Source organism: Trichomycterus rosablanca, chromosome 10 (assembly GCF_030014385.1).
Source record: "Trichomycterus rosablanca isolate fTriRos1 chromosome 10, fTriRos1.hap1, whole genome shotgun sequence".
NCBI classification, from domain to species: domain Eukaryota; kingdom Metazoa; phylum Chordata; class Actinopteri; order Siluriformes; family Trichomycteridae; genus Trichomycterus; species Trichomycterus rosablanca.
The window spans coordinates 70,921-92,500 of NC_085997.1; the positions used below are offsets into that span (position 1 = coordinate 70,921).

At 45.5% G+C, this 21,580-nt stretch overlaps 2 protein-coding genes across 8 annotated transcripts in view; one reads left to right on the forward strand and one right to left on the reverse strand.

Moving 5' to 3' along the window:
* The first annotated feature begins 2,189 nt into the window (after positions 1–2,189).
* hexim1 (HEXIM P-TEFb complex subunit 1) lies at positions 2,190–5,509 on the forward strand. Its single transcript, XM_063002597.1, has 2 exons — positions 2,190–2,323; positions 2,545–5,509. The coding sequence occupies exon 2, from the start codon at positions 2,565–2,567 to the stop codon at positions 3,531–3,533; it is 969 nt and encodes a 322-aa protein (XP_062858667.1). The 5' UTR covers positions 2,190–2,323; positions 2,545–2,564; the 3' UTR covers positions 3,534–5,509.
* Positions 5,510–6,188: 679 nt separating this feature from the next.
* Positions 6,189–21,580, reverse strand: part of arhgap23b (Rho GTPase activating protein 23b) — a 31,677-nt gene continuing 16,285 nt past the window's right edge. For 2 of the 7 annotated variants that reach the window (XM_063002600.1, XM_063002598.1), the window contains exons 2-25: positions 18,174–18,356; positions 16,905–16,929; positions 16,705–16,797; positions 16,536–16,614; positions 16,337–16,397; positions 14,894–16,205; positions 14,201–14,359; positions 13,671–13,724; positions 13,345–13,456; positions 13,164–13,203; positions 12,911–13,048; positions 12,440–12,760; positions 12,279–12,340; positions 11,985–12,103; positions 11,221–11,339; positions 10,796–10,948; positions 10,636–10,714; positions 10,486–10,559; positions 10,274–10,363; positions 9,928–10,053; positions 9,799–9,840; positions 9,342–9,435; positions 8,680–8,711; positions 6,189–8,596 (exon numbers count right to left, since the gene is read on the reverse strand). In XM_063002600.1, coding sequence (XP_062858670.1) covers positions 7,772–8,596; positions 8,680–8,711; positions 9,342–9,435; positions 9,799–9,840; positions 9,928–10,053; positions 10,274–10,363; positions 10,486–10,559; positions 10,636–10,714; positions 10,796–10,948; positions 11,221–11,339; positions 11,985–12,103; positions 12,279–12,340; positions 12,440–12,760; positions 12,911–13,048; positions 13,164–13,203; positions 13,345–13,456; positions 13,671–13,724; positions 14,201–14,359; positions 14,894–16,205; positions 16,337–16,397; positions 16,536–16,614; positions 16,705–16,797; positions 16,905–16,929; positions 18,174–18,356 — 4,392 coding nt within the window. In that variant the 3' untranslated portion in view covers positions 6,189–7,771. Of the gene's footprint in view, positions 8,597–8,679; positions 8,712–8,938; positions 8,988–9,341; positions 9,436–9,798; positions 9,841–9,927; positions 10,054–10,273; positions 10,364–10,485; positions 10,560–10,635; positions 10,715–10,795; positions 10,949–11,220; positions 11,340–11,984; positions 12,104–12,278; positions 12,341–12,439; positions 12,761–12,910; positions 13,049–13,163; positions 13,204–13,344; positions 13,457–13,670; positions 13,725–14,200; positions 14,360–14,893; positions 16,206–16,336; positions 16,398–16,535; positions 16,615–16,704; positions 16,798–16,904; positions 16,930–18,173; positions 18,357–21,580 lie in introns of all 7 variants that reach the window. The other 5 variants (XR_010013788.1, XM_063002599.1, XM_063002603.1 and 2 more) reach the window with 5 other exon arrangements.

Below are 21,580 nucleotides of genomic sequence, written 5' to 3' on the forward strand. Positions count from 1 at the left end.
TTATAAAGACCGGGGTTCTCATGGTTTTGTACAAAATATCGTGACTGCACGTCAGTTTTAATGTTTTATTTCAGTAAAACGAGGTGTTTTAACGAGGAAATGGCTTCCAGGCTCGGTGTGGTAACCAGCTAGCTACGTAGCTAAGCTATTTAGGGCAGCAGAAAAACACGCAGTTGTTTTTTTTATCACCGTTTGTGTATTTTATCACCAAATTCTGTTTTATCCACAACAGCATTATAACCATAAAAGAGTTTTATTAACCAGAGCGAGTTAATCAAGCTGAACCATCTGCTTTAACTACCATTCTCTTTCTGAGGGGAAAGGGAGGCGTGTTTGGTTTGATGAATATTTCCATACAATATAAGTGTAAGTAAATGTTAAAATATGAAACTGATGGTTTTATTTGGTATATTTCATCCGTGCCGCTTTTTGTGGTGTTTGATCGATTGCAGTTTTAAGTAGCTAGCTAGGTTAGCTAAGCTAAACGCCAATGGCAAACGCCCCACATTCTTTTTCGCAGTTGATACTGTAAATACCATCAGAAACACGACAGTAATCGTTGGTTGGTTTGTACAGAGAAATAAAATCATATTCGACGTCAAAAACCTCTTTGCCAGTTTGCGCATTCATAACATCTACAAACACGCTAGCAGCCACTCAATGGCTGATCAGCAGGATGAAGAAGGACTATTATGGAGATGAGTCGTTTACTTTCGGAACCGGTTCTTTTAGGTGAACTCTAAGAGTCGATTCATTTCATTCCCGATTCTTTTGCAGCATATTAAACTACATGAAAGTTGCTATTCTCATCTAACTGTTGTGTTATGTAGATAAATGCACATTAGGGCTTGGTAGTATCGTGATATATCATCTAATAATATAAACGTTTCTACCGGTAAACATTTTTTTTATTTTATTTTCCTATTACCTGTCTACCTGTGATCACCCTCAGTGTGACTGTGCAGGACTGTTTTCTGTATTTTCTGCAAAAAATGTAAATAATAAAATAAAATAAGGGCAAAAGGCAAACTGAAGATTTATTTTACCGGTCTACAACTAAATGTGTGTAAGTTTCCCTTTTGTCTTACTAATATAGTTTATAAAAAAAAGCCAAAACCAAGCAGACATGTTACATGAGCAATGTTTCAAACAATTTCTTCCTCATAAATTACTAATGTGAAATATATCAGTAAATAGATGATATATGATATAAAATAAATAATGTCATAATGGATTGTGGTTCTTTTACACAATTAAAATCTTAGCAATCATTTTACGCAGTAAAAGTTCTGTTTCACATTATTTTGTATTTTATTATGTGTAGCTGTTTTGTGTGGTCATTAAACGTGTTTTTATTATATTTAAAGTTAAGTTGAGACTTTATTGATCCCCTTATTAACTAAGGAAAGTAACTAAGTTATATATGTCTTGCTGTTTTTACTGTGACTTTTTACACACAGTGTTCTTTGTTCATGTATTAATAAGAGAGATTTTGTGTAGTATGTATTAAAAAGATTAATAAAGGTCATTAATGACTTTTAAAATCATGACAAGGTTGCTAAACAAAAAGCCGTTTAAAAGGAGTCGACTTTTATTACTGAGTCCATATATATGACTCACTAAAAGGAGCCGACTCTCTGCTGTGATTCAGGAGTGGTTCATTCTCAAGGTTTCTCTGCCTATCTGAGTCCACCGCAATTTTTAGAAACACTAAATATCACAAGACCATTTGATGTGCTTTGTAATTTGGTGAATATGTCTTTGTATTATATGGTACTTTTTGCATTTAAATGGCTGAATATTTTACTACTTGTAGATTTCAAACAGCTCGGTCCTACCTACGATAAACGACTTGGTATCGTTCACTAGAATACCCGGGACTGCTTTCACACGGACCGACACCTCAACTAACCAATCAGAATGCTTCTGTGAGGAGGCAACGGCTAAGAAAACTTTCCCACCAATCAGGTCATAGAGTGGGCGTGTCTCTTTGGCGACTGAAAACAATCAGTGAATGGAGGGAAATGTAGTTTCGTATGTGGGTAAGCTCAGGACCGAGCTTGTATTTTCATGAAGGTATGAACTACAAGTCCCATAAAGCAATAGAAAAACAAAGTGTAGCCGCATGCGCCTTTTGCGTGGGGGAGGTAATAAATTCACAAAGCACCGTCGTCCACGGAGCAGAAGCGAAAAGGAGTTTCCAGTGGCTGGAGATGTTAGCGACCGTGTTCAGAAGGCTGGTTAGTTTTATTCGGTACAGAACGAGTTAACATCAATAGTGTCGAGTAGAGTCATAAGTAACACTGTAAATCTGCGGTAAACGGTAAGTTTTCATCATTTTCACCACTTTTCTCATTTAGTTACTGAAGTGTAAAATGACGTTACATTAAATAATAAGGTTTTTTCAGTCTTCACTTTTATAAGAGTGTTTGTAACTCTGTAATGGATGATTGAGTGTCTTCTCCTCTGCAGTGCAGTGATGAGTTAATGTCAGTAATCAGTGCAGGAGCAGATCAGCTCATCACTAAACTTGTGTGTGTTTAGGTGGGAGTGATACAGTTATTATGGATCTGAGCACAGAGGGCGCAGTGCAGCAGAGGGACAGCAGGGGGCGCCAGAGAGCCGATAAACAAACTGTCATCACTGAGGAACGAGTGCAGCGGGACCCGGCGGAGCTCTGCCCCGGTCCCGGTCCCGGTCCCGCTCCGGTGTACGGAGAAACGCACCCAGTGTGCCGCGCTCGAGAGAACAGAAGTCTGGAACCTCAAACCGGTGACGATGCCGCTGAGGAAAAATTATCCAGTGAAGCTCCGGACGGCATGAACCAGGGGCAGAGCGACGGAGCACCGGACAGCCGGCACGGTAAGAAGAAGCACCGGCGCAGACCGTCCAAGAGGAAGCGGCGCTGGAAGCCATACTTCAAACTGAGCTGGGAGGAGAAGAGAGAGCTGGACGAGCGGGAGAGCGCGCGCGCATCACGGGTCCGGGCTGAGATGTTCGCTAAAGGTCTCCCGGTGGCTCCGTACAACACCACACAGTTCCTGATGGAGGAGCACGACCGCGAGGAGCCCGACCTCAACACCGAGCCCGGCGCGCGCAGGTCCGAGGACACGGCCAGCGATGAGGACTGTCTCGAGCCCGACGAGGACGAGGATGAGGACGGTGAGGGCGGCGGCGGGAGCGACGGTATGGGCCGGGCCGGGTTCCTGCAGCGGGACTTCTCCGAGACCTACGAGCGCTACCACGCGGAGACGCTGCAGAACATGACCAAACCGGAGCTCGTGCGCGAGTACCTGGAGCTGGAGAAGAGCCTCTCGCGCTTAGAGGAGGAGAACAACCGGCTGCGGCGCGCGCGCAGGAACTCGGCCGCGGCCGCCTCCTCGGACGAGAGCGCGCAGCGCGTGCGCGAGCTGGAGAGCGAGCTGGAGAGAGTGAGGGCGGTGAACGCGGAGCTGCTCGCGCGCTGCCGACAGTCCGCTGCGCACGCGCACGCGCTTAACGGATCCGCACCGGAGCCCGCCGACAGTCAGTGATGGACTATCTGCTCATGTGTTTCCTATGTTTCTGTTTGTCAGCTGATTTAATCCGCGCTTTTACTGTAAAGCTCCGGTAGCGATTTAACGTGACGCGCCCCCGAGGTACCGATTCATTCATTCATTCACTCTGCAGACTCTTCATGGCGGGTTTGTTTCATCTGTATCGCTGTAGATTCTTTTATTTTCATACTAAATGTAGAAAAAAAAAGTTATTGATCAGCTAATCTAGGGTCACGGTGTTCCGTACAGTGTTCCATAAATTTTATTCTGTTCAATTCTAATGCAATTCTAATCTCTTTATATTTCCTCTCCACCAAACAAGACAGTTCCTGCTCGTCTGAGTAAATAAAAAAGATTAAATATGTGTAACACTAACAGTGTTCCGTACAGCCATTATTTTTATTCGACTTTGGATTTAAATTGTTGTTGTTGGTAAGACTTTGGGGTTTAGGACCATTAGGTGCACAAGTGTGTGCTGGTTCGGGAGAGAGAGTGTGTGTGAATGTGAGTGTGTGTGAATGTGAGTGTGTGTGTGTGTGTGTGAATGTGAGTGTGTGTGAATGTGAGTGTGTGTGAATGTGTGTGTGTGTGAATGTGAGTGTGTGTGAATGTGTGTGTGTGTGAATGTGAGTGTGTGTGAATGTGAGTGTGTGTGTGAATGTGAGTGTGTGTGAATGTGAGTGTGTGAATGTGAGTGTGTGTGTGTGTGAATGTGAGTGTGTGTGAGTGTGTGAATGTGAGTGTGTGTGAATGTGAGTGTGTGTGTGTGTGTGTGAATGTGAGTGTGTGTGTGTGTGTGTGAATGTGAGTGTGTGAATGTGAGTGTGTGAATGTGAGTGTGTGTGTGTGTGTGTGAATGTGAGTGTGTGTGTGAATGTGAGTGTGAGTGTGTGTGTGTGTGTGTGAATGTGAGTGTGTGAATGTGAGTGTGTGTGTGTGAATGTGTGAGTGTGTGTGTGTGTGTGTGTGAATGTGTGTGTGTGTATGTGAATGTGTGTGTGTGTGAATGTGAGTGTGTGTGAATGTGAGTGTGTGTGTGTGTGTGTGTGTGTGTGAATGTGTGTGTGTGTGAATGTGTGTGTGTGTGAATGTGAGTGTGTGAATGTGAGTGTGTGTGTGTGTGTGTGTGTGTGTGAATGTGAGTGTGTGAATGTGAGTGTGTGTGTGTGAATGTGAGTGTGTGTGTGAATGTGTGTGAGTGTGTGTGTGTGTGTGTGTGTGTGTGTGAATGTGTGTGTGAGTGTGTGTGTGTGTGTGAATGTGAGTGTGTGTGTGAATGTGTGTGTGTGTGTGTGTGTGAATGTGAGTGTGTGAATGTGAGTGTGTGTGTGTGTGTGTGTGTGAATGTGAGTGTGTGTGTGTGAGTGTGTGAATGTGAGTGTGTGTGTGTGAATGTGAGTGTGTGTGTGTGTGTGAATGTGAGTGTGTGTGAATGTGAGTGAGTGTGTGTGTGTGTGTGAATGTGTGTGAGTGTGTGTGTGTGTGTGTGTGAATGTGTGTGTGTGTATGTGAGTGTGTGTGTGTGTGTGAATGTGAGTGTGTGTGTGTGAATGTGTGTGTGTGTGTGTGTGTGAATGTGAGTGTGTGTGAGTGTGTGTGTGTGTGTGTGAATGTGAGTGTGTGTGTGTGTGTGTGAATGTGAGTGTGTGTGTGTGTGTGTGAATGTGAGTGTGTGTGAATGTGAGTGAGTGTGTGTGTGTGTGAATGTGAGTGTGTGAATGTGTGTGTGTGTGTGTGTATGTGAGTGTGTGTGTGTGTGTAATACCGTGACCTTACGTTATCTGTTCTCAGTACACAAAAAAACGTGACCAGTGTGGATCAGAACATGGGAACTTGGGTTCTGATCTTTTGTGCTGGTTCTTCTCCACCTGTGTTGTTGCATGACCCAGGCAGTCTGTGTGTAGGCTAATAAACCGTGGAAACTCCTGGACGCTTTTTGTTTTCATCATTTATTCATTAAATATTTTAAAGAATCTTTTGGTCGTTTCTGATTCTGCAGTGGAGGAAGTGATTTAGTATAAAAGGGAACCTGCAGTACCTCACCTTGTTCTTCAGGACATTATTAATAACATAAAGTGGCTGGAACACGTTTATTTATCATATACACACAAACACACCTGCAGTATAATAAACATTTAGATGTTAATTATTAATGCTGCAGCAAACATTAACCCTCATGATGCTGAAGAACAGAGACTCTGGTTATTTAGAGGACTGTGTCCACGATGTACATACTGTTGTCTAGTGCCGGCGGTAGCTCAGTGAGTGGAGCTTTGGGCAAGGTTATGGGTTTGAATCCCAGATCTGTTATGCAGCCACTGTTGAGCCCTTGAGTGAGACCCTTAACTCCTTTCTGCTCCAGGGGTGCCAGACAATAGCTGCCCCTGCACTCTGACCCCAACTTCCAAACAACAGCTGAGATAAACAGAAAATCATTTCATTGTACTGAACTGGTGTGGACGTTTATATTATAATATATCTGATAAATAAAGACGTTCTATTAGGAATCACAGTGCTGGGATTATAGGACACAGTCTGGCTCTTTGTGCTCGTCTGTGAATTCAGGCCTGTTTGTCAGGCAGTAAAATACATTCAACCCCCCAAACACACACACACGAACAACCTGTAAATATAAATTCAAATGATCCATGCTGTGAAAAAAAAAACTGCATTTTAATAAAGTATACATTACATTATTTAGTTTTTCAAATTCCATTCAGTGCACCAGTACCCGTTTACCTTCCCCTAGGTGTGTGATGCCCGGTCCATGGTTCTTACCTGATGCCCAGTGTTCCTGGGACAGATTCTGAACCCAACATGACCCCAAACAAGCTAAAGGGGTTCGACTCCAGTCCAGGACGTTCGTTTAGAACGAATGGTGATAAAATGTCTATTTTCTGTATATTTTTCTTTAATGTTGGATCCCTGATGTTCCTTCTTTAAAATCCATACATACACATTAAATATTTATATATATATATATATATATATAAAACAGACCAGACGATAAAAGAGGAAAATAAAGACATTATTGTACAGTATATGTATAATTTGTACACAGGTTAACTTAACAAGACTTTTTACATTTGTTACAAAATTTGGTCCACACGATCACACGCTGTATAAACACACATGTACAGAACAACTGACCTACAGAAACAGCACTGACACGGCATGAGGTCGGCAGTTAGAAGTGGTCAAAACGGCACAAAACAACCATCCGCTGTGGCTTATCAACACCAGCACGAGGAAAACTGGTGGTTTCAGGCGAAAGGGCGGTGGGCGGTGGGTGGGGTGTTGAGATAGAGTTGGTACTCCGGTAGGTTCTGATGTTTCAGTGCAGCTCGTTCTCTAATACTGACATATACACTCATATATACGGAAGACTGCGTGCGTTAGGTGGATTGGTGTTGCAGAACCAGTCGGACTGAATCCTGTTTAACCCTTTAATGCATAGATGTGGTGTCTAAATATAACTGATTATTCTAAATATAATGACCCCCTTTAATATCTGAGGTTGGGAGCCATGTTGTGCTAGAGGTTATTAATGCTAATAAAGTGCAGCGTTAGTTTTTGCTGATAGGCAGTGAGGATCATGCTGGCAGTTGATCTTGGCGTAACGTGCCCCCCCCTCGCTGGCAAATGAAGTGCCTTAAGCCTTTATTGCAGAAATTCAAGATGAAACGTTTAGGCATGCTACAGTTATTCAAATAAAGAAATGCTCCAGCACTGAACCGGATCTCCACCCTCACTGGTACAGAAAAAAACACCCGACATTTAATTCATCCTGTTATTCAGTACTGAGAGGAAATCAGAACACAAACTCACTTCTGATCGATGTTTAAATTCTGTCAAACTTTAAAGATAAACTGCTAACATAATGCGCACAAGTGTGAGAGCTGATCGAACACGCCCGTCAACCAACCAACAAGTCTAGGGTGGAGCGTCAGTCATCAGGGTTTCTCAGCTTTTCATCCAGAACTGAACAATCTAGAGCTGAAAAAAGAACGATTCAGTGCCAGTTCAGCCTGGCACGCTGGCACACTCGCACCTTCTGATTTTAGTGTTTAAATGCTGGAGCATTACTTTATCTGAAACAAAACAATCTACATCCAAACCATCCCAGATTTGGCGCCTGCAGACTTGACGTTTGGGTAACGTTACTTCTCATCTTTTCAGTACAGTTTGTTACCTCCAGCTCACTGAAGTGTTAATATATTAGGTTTCGGGGTGCTTTAGCCCTCCCCGCTGTTCCCCACTACTGTATGGCGTCTCCAGTCCCTCCTCCTGCGCCGCGTCTCGGGGGAGGCGTGCCTCCGTGGGGCCCCTGACCTCCAGAGGTCGTTGGCAGAAGAGAGCAGGTTGGCCTGGACCTGGCTTAACCAGCTATGCTGGACCGGGGGCTCTCGGCTGGGGGACATGGCCTGGCGCAGCCTCTCCTGACCTCGTATAAGCGAAGCTTTGACTCGAGCCAGTCCCACCGCTCGCTCCAGTCCCGGCTCCTCGTACAGGGAGCGAGGCCGCGCCCTGTCCCCGCGCAGTTTCTTACGACCTGCGGGGTTGGTCTGGCCGAGTCTCTGGGTGCCACCTGAGCAGGGGGGAGAGGGGGAGCTCTCTGACTCGACTGTGACTCTCAGCCCTGATGAACTTTGGTGGGAATAAAGGAAGCTACGAGGCCGCTGTGGCTTCTCGTGATCTGACTCTGCCCTGAGGGACGCCGGGGTCCCGTCCTCCTCCCTCCCTCCTACCTCCTCCTGTCCTCCTTCCTCACATGACTCTAATGTTTTATTCCCCTCTCCAAACTTCTCGTCTGCCTCTTTCTGCTGACTCTCTGATCTCTCTGACTCTCTCTCATCCACACCCTCGCTCGTCTCTCCTGCACTCTCGTGCATCTCCCCGTAGTTGCTGGCTTTGACTGGCTCGTGCTCAGAGTCCTCATCGCTGCTGCTGTCTGTAGGGCCGGCGCTCCGCTGCTTCTTCCTCTTCCGGGTCACAGCAGATATGATGGACAGTGGGAGGAAATCTTTGGTACTCGCATCTTTCTTTGAACTCAAAGATCCCTGCAGCAGAGACGGAGTAAAGAATTCGGAATCACACGTGACTGTACCATCATTTAATCCCGAAGGAGCAGAAGAGAACGTACCTTGTGTTTAACTGAATCGCTGTTAGTGGAATCTGTGCAGGTGAGAGAAAGAGGAAAAGTTAAGAGTCTGGAAAACTGCACACACACATTCCAGCTGTTGGTTTAGGAAAATGATTCTCAAACCAAAAATAATTTCAATTAGTTTTAAAGATTTATTCCAGAATAAAGATTTTAAAACTATTATTTGTGACTAACTGAAGTACAGGGTATCCGTGCTGTTGAGATTTTACAAGATTTCAAACATTTTAAACATACAAACCCTGTCAGGTGTGAGTTCTGATCCTAACGCAAACTTTGCTCCACTGGCTCTGCTAGCAGAAGGATAAAGAGACAGAAGAACAGACAGGAAGGAAGGTGGGAAAGAGTTTTAGGTAGGAGTAAAAAAGAGGAAAAGTGAAACCAGTAAAGTGAAGAGCGCATTAAAGCCAGTCGAGCTTAAAACTGGAGGAAGAGGGAGAAAGTTCCAGAGATACTGAATATTGATTAGGAACAATAATACATCTCTAATTCTATCAAAGTGGAAATAAATGACTTCAGGCTAAATGAATGAACCTAATGAGATGAGGAGAACAGAGAGCTCGTTTCCTCTCGTTCTGTTTAGGTATGTGAGCACGTTTACCTGTTAAACCCCAAATCGAATAAAGCAAAATAAAAAGATTCACCTGAAGTGTCACCCAGCCGAGCTGTTCGACCAATGTTGGAGAGCAGGTGGTCAATATTTGGGATAGGTTGCTCATCTCTTTGGTCCTCAGGGGCCTGTGAACAGAAAAACAGTGTTCTTAGATTTAAACCAATAGCCCAAAGCATTTTCAGTGCAGGTTTAGTCATTCTGACACATTTTCTAATGTATCTGTTCTGTGTTGTGTTAATAACATCAGCACATTGTTTATTAAGTACCTGGTGATAAACACTGTGGTCTCATTTCACTTTTGATGACATTTTGTAAACTAAAACACACACAGTGATGATTAGTGATGCTCGTGTGCTGTGTGGAGAAAAGTCTAACTGGTCTCAGGACAGTAAAAACAGCTCCCAGTTAGTCCTGACCTGACTGAGACTATAGAGGTCAGAATCAGATATTATTCATAAACAAACACTGTAAAACATTACACACGATACCTTTTCATCTTTATTAAGCTCATCACTGAAGAACCAGGCATACTGCAGAAAAGACGGAGGAGGTTAAAGGTCAGCGTATTAGAGGTGCGTTTGCTTTAAGTAAACAGTTACTGTACGTCCCACACTTACATGCAGAATGAGCGTCTCCACAATCTTGTAGCGGTCAGGCATGTGAGTGACCATGTCTGTCATGTTGTCCTCTGACGTGCGCACCAGCGTGGGGCCAAACACGAGGGCCAGGTTCCTGGGCTCCATCTAAGAGACGTAAAGAGAAAAATCAGAAAGGACAAAAAACTCAACTGTCCACAGTAAATAAATTTTATTACCATAATATTACAGAATTAATGTCAGGTACAAAAGATTTGCTTTAATTAGTTAGTTAGAAAAGATTTGCTCAAACCTTTTGGGATTAGTGTTCTGTGAATGCATAAGAAAGTCAAAAGCAGAAATTTTAGACACGTGCGTGATACCAAACCTTATTCTTCTCTGAGTGATCCGCGACTCTCTTAAGATGAGCAACTAGAAATTGAAGTGTGTGGTAGTAACGATCAGGTAAATCACGAATCTGAGCAAAAACACAAAAGAGAACAATTGAAAAATAAAAAACACACACACTGATAAATGTTTATATATGTTTTAATTACAGACACTATTTTCTCTAACACCATGTAACCACCATCTACATACCAGTTTCCTCATGGTCTTTAATCGGTCTCCAGCGTCCTCTAATCGATTAGCGTAGATGAACTCATTGTATTTATCTGCAGGTAGAGGGCAGCAGTGAGTAATACAGCACACAGTCATACACTGAGAAATGAGCAGAAGGACTGAATTCACCATCAGTGAACAGAGGTTCTGGAAGCTTCCTGAAGAAAGACTTGAGGAGGCTGCTGATGACGTTCAGGTCCTGCCATCTCTGTAGAGAGAGGAACACTGGTGAGACCGATGTTCTGTTCCTCTGGTTCTTACCCTGCACCTCTCGCCCTGTACCCCTCACCTCCTCAGCAGTGTTGATGTCCAGGCCCTTGTTGAGCTGCTCCTGAAGGCTGGACACCATGGCATTGTTTCCTGGCACCCTGTAGATTCCAGTATATTCCAGACCCATCTCTTCTACCAGGGTACAGCACGTCTCCACGATCAGAGGAACAAACTACAAAACCCAAAAATCAACTAAACATTCAAAATCATTCCACAGAGGCCGACAAAAGCTGATTCAACTGTTAATTAATAAATAAATTAAAAAGTATTTATCTACATTCACAAAAATAAAAACAAGAAACTGATTCATGTATTCTCCTGTACCCCTGACAAATGTACAAAAATCACTTTACTAAACGTCCCAACTTTTCTGAATCGGTAATGTTTGTAATGACTTCATAATAATAATAATAATAATTCTATGTATTGTTCCACATGTTTCACCTTGTTATCGGCTCCCGGGGGGCAGTCCTCCAGTCGAACCCCAAACGCTTTAGGTCCAGTTTTCTTTCCTTTCTTCATGATGTTGATGCTCCATGTAGCTTTAGGAGAGCTGCCGTCCTCTAATCAAAACAAAACAGCTGGTTAAAATCTATCAACTCATTTTACTAGCTGATTATTTATGACTGGGTTACATTATGAGGTCAGACTTCGTGATTTTCAGCCTGATTTTACTGTTGCTGGTAAATTTTGGCAATGTTTACACGCCCTCCCTCCCCCCACCTTGATAAGTGCCAGTCTATTGTAGTCAGACTAGTTCAGTAACACCCTGTACACAGTCGGCAAGCTTCCAGAATTTTACAGCATGTGCAATGATCAGCCATCAGTCATGCTGTGTGTAGTGTCAATAACACAATAATTAAACATTTATAATAATGTAAAGCGATAAATAAAATCACTTTGTTGTGTTTCAAACACAACACTAATGTACCTAATAATGTGGTAAATCTGTGCAGCACCAGTAACAGTGCTTTATTTTTTATTTAATAATAAAGAATATACCATCTTACCAATGTGTGTATAAGTAAAATAAGCTTTTTTTATATGCACTGATCGTGGGGTTCAGTCCTGTCAGGAATTGGGTTTGACACCCCTGGTGTGGTGTGTAAATCCCCACAGTCACATAAAGGACCGATCGCAGGTGAATCTGATCTGTATCTGATCTGTGATCTGTAGTGTGAAACGGCTTCAGGTGCAGTAAAACTGACCCTTGCTGTCTGTTTTGAGGAAGCGGTTTACTCCTGATGTGTTCTCCATCTTTGACAGCAGGAACGGCTGCATCATTCTGTGGACTCGGGGAGACGTGTCAGGTTTAGTACCTGTGAGACTGAGACAGAAACAAGATAAAAGTTTAACAGAATAAACACACCACAGATATGATTGGATCTGCCTGAGGGCCGAGCCATTGTGAGGTGCACTTTCAGTGCGATCTCAGTGCAGGTCCCAAGCCTGGATACGTTCAGGAGGGTTGCACGAATCAAGCTGAAGCAAAAAGAAATCACCTTTGTTTCCTGTAGTCGTTGAGTTTTTTATTGATGAGAGCCTGTCCGGAGAAACCCAGCTCCTGTAAACGCAACATCAACACAGCGTTATTAAAATGATTAAAAATAAACCAATCATCTGTTCTGTACCAGTACAGAGACCCAGACCAGACTAAACTCACCTCACTGTCGGTCTTGCTGTTCTCTCGAATGACCCGGATCCAGCTCAGCATGTCGTCCCGGTCCTCGGCCTGCAGCAGGTACTCGCAGAAGTCCTGCGTGGTGAGCCGCAGCGTGTGTTTACGCTTCGTTTCGCTGTAGGCGATGTCGATCAGGCAGCCGCGGATGCTGATGGGCTGCTCGTCCTCGCCCTGACCGGCACCGTGCCCCAACGCCCCGGCTCCATGGAGCACCGCCTCCCGCTTATCTTTATACAGGAACAGCGAGTGGGTGCGCAGCACAGAAAATACCCGCTTCCACGGGCGCATGCCACCACCCACTTTCTACATCCAGGGAAGGACAGACAGAACACTCAGATTCTCATTATGTACACGGGAAAAATAGAATTCAGCTTCATTTCTAGAAAACTCTACTGAGACTAGACTTATGAGTCTTGAGTAAACCTTAAAGTAAAACTGTAAAGTAAAACAGACCTTGCCCTTCTCTGTTAGGATCTGTTTGTAGTGCAGCCAGCCCTCCTTCCTGATGTCTGTTAGTGTGATGCTGCCCAGCTCAGAGGTGGAGTGGCGTTTGGATCGAGCTTCCTCTGCTGCTCTCAGACTCTCCAGGGACTGAACACACACACACACACACACACACACACACACACAACAGTTATCCACAGGATGGACACATGATCTGAGCAAAAAGAAGTGTGTATGTTATGGAATATGTGGATGAACTTACACCCTCTGTGAAAAAGCTTTTCACTCTCTTTGGTAACCTCCTGTCCAATAAATAAAGAAAATAAACTTTACCTGCTAGAAAACAATTCGTTTCATTCTTAATAGAAGATTAAGCAGCATTAGCTACACACTGTTCATGTTCTACATACTGTAGTAAATTTCAGAGTTACAAGAACACTCACGAGAACCTGCGTCCTTCATCTCGAAACGTGTTCAGACCCTCATCACATGACTTGGAGCGTTCGGTGGTGATGGCCAGAAGGTAGGAAGAGCGACGGCTGTTCTTAACATTGCCTGATGAGAAAATAGAGAAGAAAATTTAAATAAATATATGATTTGTAATAACGTGTTTATAAAAGGGGTTCAGTTGGGTTTCATAAAACTGTAAATAAAAAATCATAATATATACCAATCCATAAGCTATTAAACATTCCTAAATAAACGAAATAAACTTTTAATTATGCTAGATGCTAAATGCATCAGGTGGGTCTAGTAAGCCAGAACTTACCGGTCCTGAGCAATAAATGCCAATCTTTGAAAGAATGTCTTTTAAATTTGGAGCCTGAAATAGTAAGAAATCAGAAAAGGAGGAAAGATGAGAGAACATTAGAGAGGAAATGCAAACACACATAAAGAGCAGAGGAGGGAAAATTCATCACGGCAAGAGATACAAACACACCAGAGCGCCGACAAGAGGAACATACACTGCACTCGAGAGGACAGGTGATATTACAGGTGATGTAACAGGTACAGTGATGGAGGCATGCAAGGCTAGGTACATTTGATAAAGGCTGAAACTGATGGGGGGCGACACGGTGGCACAGTGGGTAGAGTTGTCGCCTCACAGGGTCTGGGTTTGATTCCACAAACAGAGAATGATTAAATGAAAGATGTTCAGGTGAAGGATTCGGAGCACTAGAGAAGTGAGTAAAGGTGAGACAGGAGGAGGCAGAAGGAGACGGCGGGGCGTGGGCGAGGGGAGGGTGGACAGGGCTCGTTGTGGACGGGTGTAGGTCGGAGGGGAGGCGTCACACTCACTGCAGTCGGAGTGATGGAGTTGGGTGAGAGGGGGGAAGGTGGAGGAGGGAGTGACAGGGCTGCTGGAGACAGTAGGAGTCTGACACTGACTGCTGGACACCACTGAAGAGGCAGGAACATGCTGAGCCAGCAGGTCCATACTGGGACTGATGGTATCGTCTGTGAGGAAGGGGGAGAGTTAGGGGGGTAAAGCCTCATGACCGAACACACATTAAAGACCTGAAGAACGTTAGGTGTTTGTTAAATGTCCTAAAGGAATAATGAACAGAAAACATTCCTGTGTGTGACCATAAGCAGAGCCCCCGACGTGTGTTTAAAATGATTCTGTTTACGCTTTTCCCCTTTTTCTCTAATCAAACTACCCAGTATCTTTCCTCCACTGCTGCACCTGAACCGCTTCTTTTCACCTGTCAGAGGAGGATTCAGAGAGAGAGCAGTATCGCGTATTTAGAGTCACGCTGCTCTCTATTTATTCACCATCTCTGAGCAGGAGCCTTCAACCAGCCACCAGAGGGCGCAACTGCAGCAGTGATGAGGAATCCCTTCCACCATCCCTCCCAACAGACACAGCCAGTCGTCACTGTTAAGCAGCTCTATACGTCACTGTAAGCTAAATCATGTCAAATCCTTTAATAGTTCAATCATTTCATCTATTTTCTTTGTTATTAGTCTATATTAGTAATAAACACTGACCTATGAAGGGAATGGATGCCAGCGAGTCCTGCTCCACAGGGAGGGGTTGCAGGTTCCCGTTGGAGCGTTTTGTAGGTTCTCCTGTCTGTGCAGTGGGGGCTGAAGCTACCTGAGGTTCGGGTAGATCTACAGGCACAGCGTAGTTTGGATGACGCATTGCTTGGGGGGTGCGTTTGCTGTAGGGGGGTTTTTGTCTGAGGACGACCCCCTGTGTCTGTGCCAGAACTGACTCTTCTGTTGCTGCTCCACCACCCACGTCTTCACTGACTGGGTTCTGGGTGTCAGTGGTGGAGGGCAGGGAGAGAGGGGACGAATCCCTGCCTGATGAGGGTGCACTCTCAGGGGGGCTGGTTTTGGGTGTAGAGGTCCAGCTGAGAGGGGGGCCGGTGTAGGACGGTTCTCTGAAGGAGTGCGCCTGCTGCATGAGGTGACCTGCTTTGCGACAGAACGATGGACTGTAGCTGCGGTAACCCACCGTTTGATCATCTAGCGTTTGTGCAGGTGAGCGTTTGGGCTGCGCTGTGCTGGAGCTCCTGCCTGACTGGGGTGCAGGAGCGGACGTGACCATGCGCTGACCGGCTGAGCTCGGTTGCTCCTCTGTTCTGATTGGCTGGCTGCTCTGTGAAGGCCAGACCGAGCGCTCGTGGGGTGAAATCAGTGCCGCCGGGTGGTTGAGCGTCTCTAGCGAGCACCCGTAGCTCTGCTTGTACCCAGCATAAGCAGACAGAGGATTTTCAGAGCAGGAACGGTTTGACTGCCCCGCCCCACTCGTGCCCCCCCTGCGTGTCCAGTGTAAGTCCGTATGGGAGGGCCGGTTAACTCTTGTGGCTGGTTCGTAGGGAAGAAGCAGTGCATCCTGGGAGACACTGCGGTGGTGGGGTGAAATGGGCGGGGCTGGGTAATCCAGTGTTTGACTGTGGTACCAGTTAGACAGCGCCTGCTGGCACAGCTCACGGTGCGAGGGTGGCAGGCTGCCCTTCCGCGGGTGGGGCAGGGAGGCTGACGCGACGGCTGCATTGTGGTTGGAGAAGTGAAAGTCCAGCGGGCTGATAGCTATAGTCGAGGATCGAGAACGGTGATGGCGAAGAGCAAGCCGGCGGGCGACGCCCTGACCATCGCCGGAGGACCAGCTTTCTATGAGGCCCGATGAGCCACGCCTGCAGTTCAGGTTGTCAGGAGGGATGAAGGTCTGAGCTGGGCTGGAGGAACTAGGCTTGTTGGCTGAGTTGCAGACTGGAGGAGGTTCTGGAAGGTTCTGGGCCCCTCCCGTGTACGGTTCATTTCCCTTTAGGTAGGCGTCCTGAGAGTACGCCTGTAAGAGCGAGAGGAACAGATACAGAATGAGAAATGTGGACACGGATGAAAAGAAGACAGGTTAAAGAAGCATGATGGTAGGAGTACAACTAGGAACAGAGGGGAAACCAGCAGAAAAGTCATACTCACACTTACCAGCTGGAGAACGTCCTCATCTTTAGGCATGATGGACAGCTCGAGCACAGTCTCACTACACAGAAAAACACAGTGGTTAAAGGTGCATGAGTACAACTCGATCTGACCTAGTTTAAACCCACAGTACTGAGGCTGCGTAACACACTGAGCACTCGTGGGTTACTGTTGTACTCGTGTGTGTGTGTTCTCCTACCTGTTCTGAATCAGTGATATGACCTGAGAATAGGTTTTCCCCAAAATACTCTCTCCATTCACTTTCACCAGACGATCACCTGCACACATGAGCAAGAGAGACCGTGATTACATGATCACATGATCACGTGAACACACCACACTGAACCAGAAAAACTGTTTCCATATACCTGTACAAAGCCCAGCCTGGTGAGCAGGACCCGTTTCCCTCACATTCTTTACAAAAATAGTGTCCATGGGCTCGAGGCGGCCCTTCACATTCCCTAGGAAAAAAAGCGCACAAGCAGTTTAATCTACACACACACACACACACACACACACACACACAGTCATGTCCTGCAGAAAGTTAAAAATAGCTGAAAATTTTTACCTTTTCCATTTCCATTTTCCACATCCTGAAAAACAACAAATAATAACAGAATGAGTTGCTATTGTAATGTAACATGCTCACCACCAGAGGGCGCCACTGCGCATGATCACGATCCGCTGCACATTTACAATACTGTATACACAATCTAAAAGTATATGGACACCCCGTAAATAATAAGCTCAGGTGTTTCAGACACACCCACTGCTAGATAACAGGTGTATAAAATAAATTATATCCAATATGCTATTAGCTTCCAGCTTTATGACAACAGATTAGGGAAGGCTGTTTCCTTCTCCAGCATGACTGAGATCCTCTAAATTACCAGCTTGCAGTGAGGGCATGTGTGAGTGTGTGATGCCCTGTACTGGAGGGCCGCCATGCCCAGGGTTTAATCCTACCCTCCTGTCCTGGGTGCAGGCTGGACCCGCTGCTCCTCAACAGTGATCTTCAGACAGAGTTCATTCACTGTCTGTTTTACCACTGCTTCATCCTGGTCAGGGTCCCTGTGGGTCTGACTCTTGTGTTTTGTGGTTCATCTAACACTGGCACTTTGCTGGCAGAACAGGGAATTTGATTGCAATGCCAACATCCAATCTACTGATAACTAAACACAACAAAACAAACCCCAGTTAGGCAGGAAACAAGGTGTGCAGACTCAAACCCCCCAACACACACACACACACACACACACACACACACACACACACACACACACCCTGAATAAGCTGAATAGTTCTGGCTGTGTGAAGGCTTCAGGGCTTCGCTGACGCGGCTCATTCCTGACACGTGAGGACAAAAGCAGGAACTTTCAGTGTCAGAAAGGCGAGCGAGCGCCCGTCGGTCCTGACCCTCCGCTACCCAAAACCGGGGTGCAGGAGCGCCCTTCAGCAGGAGTACCGACCTCACCACAGATCCTACAGAGGTTAGGGTTAGGATCCCTGATCACTTATGAGCTGCTGATCACTGATCTTATGATTGACTAAAAGACTGGACCTCACCACTGCTGTGACCAGGGCCAGGTCAGCAGGTCACGGTCAGCTAATTACAGCCTGGTACAGGGGGTCACTTTAAGGGAGAATTAAGGAAAGGGACTGAGGTGTATGGGACAGACGAGAGTAACTAAAGTGATTTAATTCAGGTTTTCTTCTCTTTTATAATTTTATATGATAATAAAACACACGTTATTATTTATACTGTGAACGCTGGAGGTTTGAACCGCTGTACAGGATTTACTTTCCACCCTAAACGTTTGTGTTTGATCTGAATTACCTTCAGGGACGTGTGAAGGGCCGACTCGGGCGGATACACTATAAAGTGTCGTAGTGTAAAACCAAAGCCCTGAGAGTTCTTCTGCAGGACCACGGTACGAGGACCCTTCCAAGCCACGTTCTCTCTGGACCCTGGAGCAGCGTTCTCAGTGGACTGCAGGATTCCATCTCGCTGCCCTTTCGCCTACAACAGAGCGACAAAGAGACGAGACTGTTACATGACCAGAACACTCAAGATAAAAAACTCAATCACTGACTGTATTCTGTTTCTCCCTTTATTAACCACCATGATGTTTGGGTTTGATTAGGAGGTGGGAGTTTGTTACACTCATCATCTCTGAGTGAAGCGGCTGGAGCGTAACCCCACTCCCTATTCACGCTTCAGTGAGGAATGTCTCAGGAATTTCTATTTTAAACTGAGATGCTATAATCAACCACCACATGGGATTTGCCAACAATGGCAGAGGGCAAAGATAAATACAGCGGTTCCTGATGTGGAACAACAGGAGCATTAAATCAGAGCACGCTCTCACGCATTCTCACTCTCATGCTGGTAAAAATAAGAGATGTACGAACAAAGGTCGTCACAGGACACAAGTCAGGTGGGGTCAGCATGGAAACACAGGAGATTCCAAAAACACACCTCATCCAGGACAGGAGCTGCTCATGTCTTTATATTTACTGCATTTAGTAAACACGTTCATATAAAGCAACTTTTACTGAACACAATTAGAGGAATTAAAGGTTCGGGGGTCTTGCTCAGGGGTCCAACAGTGGCAAATGGAACCAGCGACCCTCCAGTATCTTACCCACTGAGCTCCCACTGATCGATCCTTCACCATGGATGTATTGACCTGCAGTATTGGTGCAGACCTCACCCGAGCATCATAATGAATCCAGTTCTATAGGAAGCTCCTCACAGACTGGCGTGAGTGTGATGAGGCTGTTCACGTCTCACCTCACTAATATTACACCAGCATGATTGTGACGGTGATGATCTGGTTCTCTCTGGTCTGTAGTTCAGATGAGGTTTAAGTTTGAAGAAATCCAGCAGCACAATCATCTTCCTGGTGCTACCACCCACTTCCTGTCCCACTCCACCTGACACCAGCGTTCCACCACCACACACCATACGCTGCACTGCGCTGCCCGCAAAACAACAGGAAGTGGAAAGATCGAAGCAGGAAGTGCAGTACGTCCCTTAGTCAGCCATTAAGGGAATCCTCCGATCTCTAAAAATACACCTGACTATAACGGGAAGGCTTTCAACTTTCTACTTTACACAAAGATTCCCAGAAGACTCTCTCCAGCACTTCCTCTCACCACGTCCTGGAATCTTCGCTCTCCAGGGTCTCGTCCTGCTCCACTTACTCGAGGTTTCGACGTTCGCGTGTCCTTATGCGCCGCTGCATCCTCACACACAGCGCCAGTGTTATCTCTGACATGAAACGTGGGTGCTGGGTGGGTCATGATCTGATGACCACAGAATATCATTTACATCATTCTTACACTTATTATTCAGTGACCCACTGTTTCCTGTTAAATGAGATCATAATGCACGAGTCAAGCATTCAGACTCGTACTGTCCTCTTGGTGTTCTTTTTTTAAAAACATGGTGAGGAAGGAATTATGACCAAATCACTTAATCCTCTAACGACTTTAAACACTTTAAACCTCACTGATCTTTATAATTGCTTCTAATGTAACATGTTACGACACTTTCAAATAAGATTTTTACAGAAATAAGAATCATTTATTTCAGTATTTTTGCTGGAACATTATCAGTGATGGGGTGTTGAGCAGGAAAAGTGTGACGTCACAAACACAAACCCTGCAGGATCGAGTCTGGTGTGAAAACGAGAGCGAAAATTACAAGAATGAAGAAATTGAATCTTGGTGTTACGATGAGCTCCTGTGTGCCACGCCGCACATCGTCTCCTGCCATGCCTCTCACCTGATTGGTTTCCCAGGACTAATTAGCTAATTAGAATAGACATGGGGAACTATTTTGGCTCAGTATGGATTCGGTTTCTAGTCATGTTTATAGCTCTTGTTACGCTAGCTCTTTGTTTTGCCATGTTTGCCTGGTTTTGCCTTATTAATAAATCCTTTGTTTTTGTACATCTCTGTGTGTGTGTGTCCGCCCCCGTTTTGTCTCGTCCTGAGCCCCGCGTTACACTTGGAAACTGATGAAAAGCATCACAAATCCAGGCAGAATGAAAGGACGGTGGAGTGGAGGGAAGGAATTTGTGCAGAAACCCGATGCAGAGACAACAGATGACAGAGAGGCAGAAGAATGAGGAGGAACAGAGGCACTGTGGGGGGGGGATAAAAAGTGACGTAAGTGTTAAGTTCAGATGACTGAATTCCTCTCTGAATTCCAGCACCAGGAATCTCACACTCAGGTGAACGTAAACACACACACACACACACACACAAGATTCCAGATACACTAACACACTTCACAGTGTACACACACACACATACACACACACACACACACACACAAGATTCCAGATACACTAACACACTTCACAGTGTACACACACACACATACACACACACACACACACACACAAGATTCCAGATACACTAACACACTTCACAGTGTACACACACACACACACACACACAGCGGAAGCCTTTTATTTCACTCTTCACTTGTCATGGGTCCCTCCGAGCATCACTTACGTAAGATCCTGGAGGAACAGAAACAACCACGACAGAGCAAAACACCAGAAACACCCCAACCCTAACCCTAACCCTAACCCTAACCCTAACCCTAGAGTCCTCCAGCTCCACAGAGCACCGAGCAGCTAATCATCCATCCATCTATTCACCCCTACATTCATCCCTCCATTAACCCTGCCATCCACCCACCCATCCATTCATTCATTCCTTCATTTGTCCACTAATGCTAATCTCAGCGTGTTAGTGACTAATATCCTAAAAATCATTAATAATCAGCTGTTAAATAAAACGTTCCAGTTTTAATGGATGTTTTGATATTCTTGATCAGTCACAGAAGCCAGCGGAGACAGCCTTACCCTCTGGAGATGCCCATGCAGCGTGTTCCTGGGGATCTGTACATGGTTCCTCAGAACCGCCAACCAAATGCAGCGGGGCTCCGAGTCACTGCAGTCGACCCCCACTGGGAACTCGAAGCACCATTCCTTCCCGGCCGGAGCTGGAACCCCTGACACTGAGGGTCTCATGGTCAACACCCCTACACACACAAGCACCAGCTGACAGGACGCACCGAGGGTCAGATCTTCATACTGGTCATGCCTGCAAACCAACACATGCTTACTTCTGCAGGACGCCAGTGATCATCAATAACTGACGATAATTCTGATCACATATAATCAAACTAGTTTGGTAAAAAGGTCATTCGTTCGTTCACTGGTT